Source organism: Equus caballus, chromosome 20, assembly GCF_041296265.1.
Source record: "Equus caballus isolate H_3958 breed thoroughbred chromosome 20, TB-T2T, whole genome shotgun sequence".
Classification (NCBI taxonomy): Eukaryota; Metazoa; Chordata; class Mammalia; order Perissodactyla; family Equidae; genus Equus; species Equus caballus.
The window spans coordinates 45191059-45203958 of record NC_091703.1 but is presented as its reverse complement, the minus strand read 5'-3'; the positions used below and the strand labels follow the sequence as shown (position 1 = coordinate 45203958).

At 37.1% G+C, this 12900-nt stretch overlaps 1 protein-coding gene across 23 annotated transcripts in view; it reads right to left on the bottom strand.

The window, feature by feature from the left end:
* Positions 1-12900, bottom strand: part of UBR2 (ubiquitin protein ligase E3 component n-recognin 2) — a 126235-nt gene that overhangs the window by 54143 nt on the left and 59192 nt on the right. For all 23 annotated transcript variants that reach the window (XR_011430040.1, XR_002802280.2, XR_002802281.2 and 20 more), the window contains 3 exons: positions 11953-12091; positions 11120-11182; positions 1219-1342 (listed from right to left, as the gene is read on the bottom strand). Coding sequence is in view for 16 of the 23 variants with exons in the window: in XM_005603921.4 (XP_005603978.1) it covers positions 1219-1342; positions 11120-11182; positions 11953-12091 (326 nt within the window). In the remaining 7 variants the exon portion in view is untranslated. The remainder of the gene's footprint in view (positions 1-1218; positions 1343-11119; positions 11183-11952; positions 12092-12900) is intronic.

Genomic DNA, 12900 nt, shown 5'->3' with positions numbered 1-12900 from the left:
AATTTAAAAAGTTCTTCAAATATAAGCATTAACATAAACAAAACTTCAATACCTTTTGTTTCATACTTTATAATTAAAATTGTTTTTAGTTTTCTACAAGCATGCAAAATAATCAGGAAAAAATGGAATAACTTTTAAGTTTAATAATAAAAGCCACCAAATAGAAATTATTTACAAGGCTAAAGAGAAAACCTTATTAAAAAACCTTATAAAACTCATAAATTAAGTATTAAATAATAGATTATAAGGTCTTTAAATTATTGATGGTAAATATCTCAACGAAAATAGCTTCCATGATACTATTCATTAATACTGTTGCACCATACTTGGCATACAGGTATCCAATGGAAAACACTAAAACTAAAAAAAAAAAATGAGGATAAGAAAAATAACTGGAAAGACATTTCAAAGGCAAGCAAACATGTTCTCCTAAATTTCCACAGCTCCATATTTTCACCTGTCAGTTCACAGTGTGGCAATGCCCTTTCTAAAGGCCTTTCAGCACAAATGTTTCAGAAACGTTCTTTACAGTAAACACTGTAATGTCATGTCTGAAGAACAGTGTGACACATAGCTTGGATCTACTCCTGTTTTACTCTTTAGTGTTATACACCAAACTTGTATTTTTGGCGTTGGACATGAGGGTTCTTAATTCTGCTACCATTACATTAAAAAAGATTACCTAATTTGCAGACTGTGGAAAAACACAAAACCAAATAAAGATCAGTAACTTCAAATTTGAAAATTTTCAGAGTTACCAGTTACTAGTACCAAAAGTTGCAGGAGTCACAACAAAGATATCAACATTAGTGTTTTATCCTTTAAACTTCTAATCATTGAGGTTTCATTTACAGGAGCATTTTTTTAGCTTGCTCAGTGGAAGAGTTCCACAGGATGCTCCGTGAAAAAAAAAAAGGTTCTTTTATCAAGTTTGTGAGATTTCGATCTCATTAGCACATTACAGTCATTTATAATTGTTTAACCCAACGTTTCCTGCATTTATTTGACCACAGAATCCTTTGTGTGAATATAAAACAGTCCTGTGAATCAAAATTTGGGAAACAGGTTCTTCTGTGCATAAAAGATATTCTGAGATGGTATTTTAAAATGTGAAATTAAAGCAAGAAATTATTCCACTTGACAGTTTTTCCAGAACAGTTTTGCAAGTGCATATGAGCTCATTTTTAAGTCAATTAGCACAAGCTTTCATGAACCTACCTGAGTACCCAATAACGCTTCCCAGCCAAGACAGAACTTTCAAGCCAAAACTCTGATGTGCAACAAGAGACGAGTGCATGACTTGAACTTTCAGCGGCTTGGTCTGCCTACTACTGGTATTTCTCTTAAAGAGAGACGGCGGGATGAAAAACAAATTTAAAAAGGTTATTTTATAGAAAACTAATATTTTCACTTAATATAACTATACTCTCATCACTATAGGAGAATTTTTTACGTGTGAAAGAGAAATACTACTTGGCTTGCCTTACTCAGACCCTAATTTTTTAAAAGGAATCTTAAAACTCACAAAATGTAAGAAGTTAAAGCTTATGAGTAACCTGAATCTTTGGGTCCTATATTTGAAAATCCACCCCACCAATTATAAATTATTTAAATGCTTAAATTTGCTTTATGACTTTAATTTCTAAATGCAATTACACATTTAAATAATTTATTTCATTGCACAGATGTGATGTTATCAATACTCTAAAAAAGTTATAGCAAAATACACATAAAAATTTCCAGCTTAACCATTTTCAAATGTACAATTCAGTAGCATTAAATACATTCACATTGTTGTGTAACCAATCTCCAGAATTCTTTTCATGTTGCAAAACTGAATCTCTGTACCCATCAAACACTCTAGGTACATCATGCAAGGGGAATACAGTATAAATACAGTATTTATCTTTTTGTGACTGGATTACTTCACTTAGCATAAAATCCTCAAGGTTCATCCATGTTGTAGCATATATCAGAATTTCTTTTCTTTTAAAGGCTGAATAATATTCTGTTGTATGTATACGGATTTTGTTTAGCCATTCATCCACCGATAGACACTTGAGTTGTTTCTCCCCTTCGTCTATTGTGAATGATGCTGCTATGAACGTGGGTGTACAAACATCTCTGAGACCCTGCTTTCAATTCTTTTGTGTATATACCCAGAAGCATTGCTGGATCATACAATAATTCTATTTTTAATTTTTAGAGGAAACACCATACTGTTTTCCACAGTGGCTGCACCATTTTACATTCCCACTAAACAGTGCACAAGGGTTCTCTCTACATCCTTGTCAACACTTTTGATTTTCTGTTATTGTTTTGTCTATAATAGCAATCCTAATGGGTATGAGGTGGTATCTCACTTTGGTTTTTATTTGCATTTCCCTAATGATTAGTAATACTGAACATGTTTTCTTGTGCTTAGGGGCAATCTGTATATCTTCTTTGGAGAAATGTCTATTTACAGCCATCAAAACTTTTTACTTAACATGTTTTTTCCCCTTTTCTTTCTTTCTTTTTTTTTTGTGAGGAAGATTAGCCTTGAGCTAACATCTGTGCCAATCTTCCTCTACTTTGTATGTGGGATGCCTCCACAGTGTGGCTGATGAGTGGAGCAGGTCTGCACCTGGGATCCAAACCCTGGGCCGCTGAAGCAGAGCACATGCAACCACACAGGCATAGGGCCAGCCCCCTCTTTTCATTTTTCATTTGGATTATCTTTCCAGTCCCCCTTCATCCCATCTCCATAACCCACATTAATAAAGTACATCTTTGCATAGCTCTTCATCTACATAGATTATACACGTACACGTTATTATAAAGACTTTGATTTATAAAAATGGGATGCTATACATACTCTTGTGCATCTCTGCGTTAACCGATTTTTTTGGTTAATGACTCATAATATTCTGTGGTGTGGATTTATTCCAACATCCTCTAGAGAAGGGCATTCATATTCCCTGTTTTCAGTCTTCTGTGACTACAAAAAAAGCAGTACTGAGTATCTTTGTACACAGCTTACTGCTGCTTATATTTCTATGGGATAAATTCCTAGGAGAGATAAAATTTTAATAGATGCTACCAGATTTTTTTCCAAAAATGCTGCAGCAATTTATTTTTTACACAAATATTCTTAATCTCTGAAAGCAAAATATTTTATCACTCTAATTTCTCCATTCTGATAGGTATGAAATCTCCCGTCATTCTACAGATTACTAGTGAGCTCAAGACTCTTTTCACATATATTGACCACCTAGATTTTGTTGTGACTGGCTTTTCATATCCTGTGTCCATTTTTCTATTTTGTTGTTTGTTCCCTACTTGATAATCTCTGAGTGCTATTTATCATAAACATTAAATATCTATCCTCTGTGTTAGAAATAATGTTTCTAAATCTACTATTTGTCTACCTACTTTGTGGAATATTTTGCTATGCAAAATTTTTATGTAGCCAAAAATATGTTTGTTTTCTAACTCCTGAGGTTCGAGTCTTGGTTAAGAAGCTCTGCTCCTCCCTTAGAATGTACCTGTAGTTTCCTAGATTTTCCTTGTACTAGTATTTATTTTTGGACTTTCTATTCTACATTATGAATCTGTCTATGCAAATACCACCAGAGATTCCAAATAACAATTTTTTAAAAAAGGAAAAACGGGTGACATCAGCAACATGGCGCGTGAGCTAACCCGGGACTCTCTCCCCTCCAAAGTACAACCAAAAAGAGCAACTGCTTTCCAACCAAAAAAAGAATCCTAATAACAGAAATTGTCAGAGACCCACAGCAGCCAAACGACGGAAGGCGGAGAGGCTGCAGCCGCCCTCGGAGCAGCTGGAACGGGGTAGGAGAGAACTTCGCTCCCTCCCCTAGAGACTGGGATCGTCGCCGTGGGTGAGGGAACGAGCAAGGGAGGGGCTGCGCATGGGGGGATCATCGAGGACTCCCACCTCCCGGGCAGAAACCCTCTAATAGGGGAAAGCTTTCACGTGGGGGAACCCCAGCAAGCCAGGGCCCTGGGAGGCCAGAAAGTGAAAGCTGATCCAATACAGGTCGGTGTGAGCGAAAGTGCTCCTCCTCCTCCCACCCACGCTGGGCGCCGCCATCTTGGCTGGAGGCGCAGGGCTCAGAAAACAAGCCTCTCGACCCCCATCTAGTGGCGACAGGCTGTAACTGCAGCCGAATAATAGCATCATGCACAAACACCGCTCCTCTACCATCCAGCAATTTATAAAAGCTCCAGTCCAAAAGGAAAACAATAAAAATACAGAAGTAGGTCCTGAGGGCTTGGAAATGAGTAAACTAAGTGAAGAGGAGTTCAAAATAGCTATCCTCAAAATATTCAATGAGGTAAAGGGAAATATATAGAAACAAGTCAATGAGTTCTGGAGTTACTTCACAAAAGAGACTGAAAACTAGAGGTGAAAAATACAATGGATCAGATACAACAGAATACGGGTTCCCTGAATGCCCGTAGACACAACAGAAGAGCAAATTAGCATAATCTAAGATAGACAGGCCGAATGGCTCCAGACAGAGGAAGAAAGAGAACTAAGAATTAAAAAAAACTGAAGAAAATCTCAGAGAAATAGCTGACTCAATGAGAAAATGCAACTTAAGAATCATCAGGATTCCTGAGGGCATGGAAAAGGAAAATTGAGCAGAAAGTGTGCTCAACGAAATAATAGATGAGAAATTCCCAAATCTAGGGATTGAGACAGAAATGTGTGGAGGAAGCTTTCAGATCTCCTAGATTTGTCAATGTAAAAGACCTACTGCAAGGCACATAGTAGTAAAAATGGCAAAAATGAAGGACAAAAAAAGAATACTCAGGGCAGCAAGGCAGAAGAAAATAACCTACAAAGGAACGCCCATCAGACTTTCAGCGGATTTCTCTACAGAAACCTTACCAGCTAGGAGAGATTGGAGTGACATATTCAAAACTTTAAAGGATAAAACTCTTCAGTCAAGAATACTCTATCCAGCAAAAATATCCTTCAGATATGAGGGAGATATTAAACCTTTTCCAGACAAACAAAAGCTAAGGGACTTTGTAGTCACATGACCTCTACTACAAGATATCCTCATGAAGGCTCTCATACCTGAAAAAATAAAAAAAGGGAGTAAGGGGTCACAAAACACAGAGTAGGGAGACAAATAGATAGAATCTGAAAGGATAGCAAATATTCAACTATAGCATTAGGATAAAGGGAAGGAAATCACAAAAGCAAAGACAATCTTGTCACTCTAACCACAAACTCACAACACAAGTTGGAATAAGACATGAAAATAATAATTTAGGAGGGGAGGAGGAAAGGGACTGAAACAGTCTAGGCTAAGGAAGTAGGAGACCACCAGAAAATGGACTATGTTATACACGAGATTCTGAATACAACCTTCAGGGTAGCCACTAAACTAAAAAACAGAACAGAGACACAAAACATAAACAAGGAAAAATCTAAGAAACCCAGCATAAGATATTGCAGAAGTCAATGGGTAGGCTAAAACACACAGGACGAGAAACAAAGGAAACACAGGAAAACTGGAAAACCAGCAACAGAATGACAGCATTAAGCCCTCATGCATCAATACTCACCCTCATTGTGAACGGACTGAACTCTCCAATAAAAAGACACAGAGTGGCAAAACGGATTAAAGAACAAGATCCAACAATTTGTTGCCTCCAGGAAACACACCTCAGCTCCGAGGACAAACACAGGCTCAGAGTGAAGGGGTAGAAGAAAATACTCCAAGCTAATAGCAAACAAAAGAAAGCAGGTGTCGCAATACTTACATCAGACCAAACAGACTTCAAGATAAGGCAGGTAAAGAGAGACACAGAGGGCCAATATATAATGATCAAAGGGACACTTCATCAAGAAGAAATAACGCTTATAAATATCTATGCACCCAACACAGGAGCACCAAAGTTCATAAAGCAACCATTAACAAACCTAAAAGAAGATATCAAAAATAACACAATAATAGTAGGGGACCTCAACACCCCACTCACATCAATTGACAGATCATCCAGACAGAAAATTAACAAAGAAACAGTGGAGCTAAAGGAAAAGCTAAAACAGTTGGACTTAATAGACATATATACAACACTCATCGAAAAACAGCAGAATACACATTCTTCTCAAGTGCGCATGGAACATTCTCAAGGATAGACCATATGTTGGGGAACAAGGCAAGCCTCTACAAATTTAAAAAAACTGAAATAATAACAAGTATCTTCTCCGATCAAAATGCTGTAAGGCTAGAAATTAATTACAAGAAAAAAGCAGAGAAAGGCACAAGGATGTGGAGACTAAACAATACACTATTGGACAAGCAATGGATCACTGAAGAAATTAAGGAAGAAATCAAAAAATACCTGGAGACAAATGAAAATGATAACATGCCATACCAACTCATATGGGATGCAGCAAAAGCTGTATTAAGATGAAAATTCATCGCAATTCAGGCACATCCTAACAAACAAGAAAAATCCCAAATCAGCAATCTTAAACTACACCTAACTGAATTAGAGAAAGAAGAACAAATAAAGCCCAAAGTCAGCAGAAGGAGATAAATAATAAAAATCAGAGCAGAAATAAATGCTATTGAAACAATAAAAACAGTAGAAAGGATCAAGGAAACAAAGAGCTGGTTCTTTGAGAAGATAAATAAAATTGACAAACCCCTAGCCAGACTTACAAAGAAAAAAAGAGAGAAAGCTCAAATAAACAAAATCAGAAATGAAAAAGGAGAAATAACAACAGACTCCGCAGAAATACAACGGATTATAAGAGAATACTACGAAAAACTATATGCCAACAAAATGGATAACCTAGAGGAAATGGATAAATTCTTGGACTCCTACAATCTTCCAAAGCTCACTCAAGAAGAAGCAGACAATTTGAACAGACCAATCACAAGGAAAGAGATTGAAACAGCCATCAAAAGCATCCCAAAGAATAAAACCCCAGGACCAGATGGCTTTCCTGGGGAATGTTACCAAACTTTCAGAGAGGATTTACTACCTATCCTTTTCAAGCTATTCTAAAAAATTAGGGAGGATGAAACACTTCCTAACACATTCTACGAGGCCAACATCATGCTGATACCAAAGCCTGACAAGGACAGCACGAAAAAGGAGAACTACAGGCCAATATCGCTGATAAACACAGATGCAAAAATTCTCAACAAAATTTTGGCAACCCGAATACAGCAATTCATCAAAAGGATCATACATCATGATCAAGTGGGATTCATACCAGGGACACAGGGATGGTTCAACATCCACAAATCAATCAACGTGATACACCACATCAACTATCTGAGGAATAAAAACCACATGATCATCTCAATAGATGCAGAGAAAGCATTTGACAAGATCCAACAGCCATTTATGATAAAATGGGGGATAGAAGGGAACTACCTCAACATAATAAAGGCCATATATGACAAACCCACAGCCAACATCATACTCAATGGGCAAAAACTGAGTGCCATCCCCTTGAGAACAGGAATGAGACAAGGATGCCCTCTATCACCACTCTTATTTAACATAGTTCTGGAGGTCCTGGCCAGAGCAATCAGGCAAGAAAAAGGAATAAAAGGAATCCAATTGGGGGCGGGGAGAAGTGAAACTCTCGCTGTTTGCAGACAACATGATCTTATATATAGAAAACCCCAAAGAATCCAGTGGAAAACTTTTAGAAGTAATCAACAAGTACAGCAAAGTTGCAGGGTATAAAATCAACTTGCGTAATTCAGTAGCATTTCTATACTCTAATAATGAACTAACAGAAAAAGAACTCAAGAATACAATACCATTCACAATCGCAACAAAAAGAATAAAATACCTTGGGGTGAATTTAAGGAAGTGAAAGACCTATACAATGAAAATTACAAGGCTTTTCTGAAAGAAATGGATGACGACATAAAGAGATGGAAAGACATTCCATGCACATGGATTGGAAGAATAAACATAGTTAAAATGGCCATTCTACCTAAAGCAATCTACAGATTCAACGCAATCCCAATCAGAATCCCAATGACAGTCTTTACAGAAATAGAACAAAGAATCCTAAAATTCACATGGGGCAACAAAAGACCCTGAATTGCTAAAGGAATCCTGAGAAAAAAGAATACAGCTGGAGGCATCACAATCCCTGACTTCAAAACATACTACAAAGCTACAGTAATCAAAACAGCATGGGACTGGTCCAAAAACAGGTGCACAGATCAATGGAACAGAATTGAAAGCCCAGAAATAAAACCACACATCTTTGGGCAGCTAATCTTCGACAAAGGAGCTGAGGGCCTAGAATGGAGAAAAGAAAGTCTTTTCAACAAATGGTGCTGGGAAAACTGGACAGCCACATGTAAAAGAATGAAAATTGACCATTCTTTTTCACCATTCACCAAAATAAACTCAAAATGGATCAAAGACCTAAAGCTGAGACCTGAAAACATAAGGCTTCTAGAAGAAAATGTAGGCAGTACACTCTTTGACATCAGTATTAAAAGGATCTTTTCGGACACCACGTCTTCTCAGACAAGGGAAACAACAGAAAGAACAAACAAATGGGACTTCATCAGACTAAAGAGCTTCTTCAAGGCAAGGGAAAACAGGATTGAAACAAAAAAACAACCCACTAATTGGGAAAAAATATTTGCAAGTAATACATCCGATAAAGGCTTAATATCCATAATATATAAAGAACTCACACAACTCAACAACAAAAAATCAAACAACCCGATCAAAAAATGGGCAGGAGACATGAACAGACATTTCTCCAAAGAAGATATATGGATGGCCAATAGGCACATGAAAAGATGTTCATCATCGCTGATCATCATGGAAATGCAAATCAAAACTACACTAAGATATCACCTTACACCCATTAGAATGACAAAAATAACTAAAACAAATAGTAACAAATGTTGGAGAGGTTGTGAGAAAAAGGAACCCTCATATACTGCTGGTGGGAATGCAAACTGGTGCAGCCACTATGGAAAACAGTATGGAGATTCCTTAAAAAATTAAAAATAGAACTACCATACTGGGTATCTATCCAGAGAGCTTGAAGTCAGCAATTCCAAAAGTCCTATGCACCCCAATGTTTATTGCAGCATTATTTACAATCGCCAAGACATGGAAGCAACCTAAGTGCCCATCAACAGATAAAGAAGATGTGGTGTATATATACAACGGAATACTACTCAGCCGTAAAAAAGAACAAAATCGTCCCATTTGGAACAACATGGATGGACCTTGAGGGAATTATGTTAAGTGAAATAAGCCAGACAGAAAAGGACAATCTCTGTATGACTCCAGTCATATGAGGAATTTAAACCTGTGGACAAAGAGAACAGATTAGTGGCTACCAGGGAAAAGGGGGGTGAGGGGTGGGCACAAAGGGTGAAGGGGTACACCTACAACACGACTGACAGACAATATTTGCTACACTAAAATGTAAAGCTTTTGCTCAATGAGAGGCACCACAAACAAACTTAAAATACAGTCATGCACTGCATAACAATTTTTTGGTTGATGATGGATTGCATATCCAACAGTGGCCCCATTAGATTAGCACCATATAGTCTAGGCATCTAATAGGCTACACATCATCTAGGCCTGTGTAAATATACTCTATGATGTTCGCACAATGATGAAATCACCTCACAACAGATTTCTAAGAACATTTATCTTTGTCGTTAAGCAACACATGACTGTAAATCACATACTGAGAAAAAACATTTGCAACAAAAGATCAGGATTCAGATTATGTAAAGAACCCCTACAAATGAGTAAGAAAAAGACAAATAATCCAACAGAAGGAAATAGATAAAGGGTATGAACAGGAAATTCACAGAAAACTTAAGTGACCAACACAATAAACATGAAACAAGATGCTTTGTAATCAAGGCAATGCAAATTTAACTGATGAAATGCTATTACACATCAGACTGGCAAAAATTTAAAAATTTGACAATATGTAGTTCTGACAAAGCCATGGAGAAATGGGAACTCTAATATACCACTGATGGGAATATATATTGGTACCACCATTTTGGAGACTAACTTGGCAAAATCTAGTAAAGCTGAAAATGCTCACACCCTAACAATTCAGAAATTCCTTATATTGGTATACACCTCAGAGAAACTTTTGCATCTATGCAACAAGGGGACAAAAGAATGTCCATAGCAGGACTGTCAGTCATTGCAAAAAACTGGAAATATCCTAAATGCCGGTCAACATAAGAATGGGAAAATTATGGTACAATCATCAATGGAATACATGTATCACAGATAAATCAAGAAACAACATTGAAATGAAAAGGCAAGTTGCACTATAATACATTCAGTATGAATCTTGTTATATAACGTTTAAAAGCCACCAAATCAATACATTTGACAGACATTTAATAGATCAAGTATAAAGGCATGTATGAGAATGAACGAATGCATTAAAGTAGTTATCTCTAGAAAAAGGAAGAGGATGGGGATTAAGAAGGGCTAATATAGGGGCCTCTATGCTGTTTACTTAAAATAAGTATGAAGAAAATGATGTATAATGTGGGCACATAGGTGTTCATGGTGTTATCTCTTTGTGTATTTAAAATATTTCACAACATATAAAATTACTTTTCAAAAGGACATTTACATAAAATGTAGTTACATGGAATAGTTAAAAAATAATAAATTCTAACTTTTTAAAATAAATCTAATTTGTGGGAATAGTTTTCTTTTAGAGAAATAATACACTACATGCTATTAGGATACAAAGCATCCAGTGCTATACGGTATCAGGAAACAACCCTTGAATTCTAATCTTAGTGCTAAAGGCCAGTTTAATTCTAAAAACGTAATGTGAAACCTAGTCAAAAACAAAACAAAAAGCAAAAAATTTTCTAAGACGTCTCTGAGGGAGATAGGATGGCAGAACATACATATCTCATCTAAATATTCATTTTCTGTATTAATCTTACGCAGCTTAAAATTCAGCAAGGCAGAATAATGTTGGCTTTATGTTCATAAAGGCAGAAAAACGTGTTCATAAACGCCAAAATCTGGAACTGGTTTTAAACTAATAAAAAATAACAGTGTAGGCATGTTTTAAAATTCTTACCACAATTATTGATTTGGCTTGCTCACAATACTGGAAGTCTCCACATCGAACCGACCTACGTCCCTGCAAATAAAGATACTTAAAATCAACCTGTAAAAATATTATATTCAATATTAATAACTTTTGAACCAATAAAACAAACATTTGAGCATACAACAACTCTGGTCAATTTTTAATATTCACAATGTTCATTCTATTCATTAATAAAAAGTAAATTAAAATATTTTCCTGGACCTGGTCCCATGGCCAAGTGGTTAAAGTTCTGCATGCTCTGCTTTAGCAGCCTGAGTTCAGGGGTTCGGATCCTGGGCACAGACCTACACCACTCACCAGCCATGCTGTGGTGATGTCCCACATAGAAAAAGTAGAGGAAGACTGGAACAGATTTTAGCTATTAGCTCAGGGCTAATCTTCCTCAAGCGAAAAAAAAAAAGAAAGGAGAAAGATTGGCAATGGATTATTAGCTCAGGGCGAATCTTACTCAGCCAAAACAAAATTTCCTTCAAAGCTATCCTAACATTTTCAAGCCATTAATAAGTATATTTCCTTGACCAACACAACACTTATTCTTCTAGGCTGCTGTAATTTCTATTTTCATAACTGATTATTTCTAATCACTGGGTAGAATGAAGGCAACTGTATCTACATGGCCTCCTAAACTTGCTATCTGACAATAGCTTATGATTATACCCAATATATATTTGGGCTAATATGCAAATGATATTAAAAAAATAGCCTACATATATATACCTCTAACTCAATTTTCTAGCATAACTTTTTCTGTAATAAAAGTTCAATTTCTTACATGACATCAATATAATGAAATTACTTACATCTCGATCTACAGTAGTTGCAAAGCCAATAGCTTCTTTTTGTGTACAGTTAACAGCTTTCTGAAGTGTATAAATAACTTGTTCATATGTATGAACTTCATCATTAAACAGCATGCAATAGTAGGTGTCACTCTTCTCTCTGTGGGACAAACCATTAATTACATATTATCTATTTGCATATTATCTTGCTCCAGGCTGAATTATTGAGAACATACTTTGTTCTAGGAACGTGCTCGGTACTGCACATGGCATAGAGCACGTGTCCCCATGCTGTACGACACTGCGGTCTGGTGGGGAAGATAGACAGTGAACATATAATTCTATGTGAACTGGCTTTATCAAGAAGGGTACAATGCCAGGCCAGGGTAAAATGGGTCTGGGAGTTCGGAGAAGGACTGCCAGAGAAGTCCTCTGAGAGCCGCGGTCACTACAGGCTATCAGTGGTTCCCAGTTGGGGCAATTCTCCCCGACCCCCAACGGATGACCACCTGGCAACGGCTGGAGACATTCTTGGTTGTCATGACTTTGGCAGGAGTGCCACTGGCATCTAGTGGGTAAGGGCCAGGGATGCTGCTAAATAGTCTATAATCTGCCAGACAGTCCCCATAATAAAGAATTAATCTGGCCCCAAATGCCAACACTGCCAAGGTTGAGAAACCCTGGTTTAGAGGAAGGTGAAAGTAAAGCCCCTGAGATGGCAAAGGTAAATAGTGGGAGCTGGACCACAGGGAGGGAGGAGGAGACTAGTCCGGGGAGAGGCAGAAATCTTGAAGACCTTATGATGGATTTTTGATTTTGCCATCCTAAGGACAATCAAGGATTTAAATTAGGAGATACGGTCAGATTTGCCTTAAAGTTCACTTTGGCTACAGTGTGGAGAATGAATGGTGACGGACAAGAGCGGATATGGCAGTCCAGTGAGGGAGGCCATATTGCCCAAGGATGAAA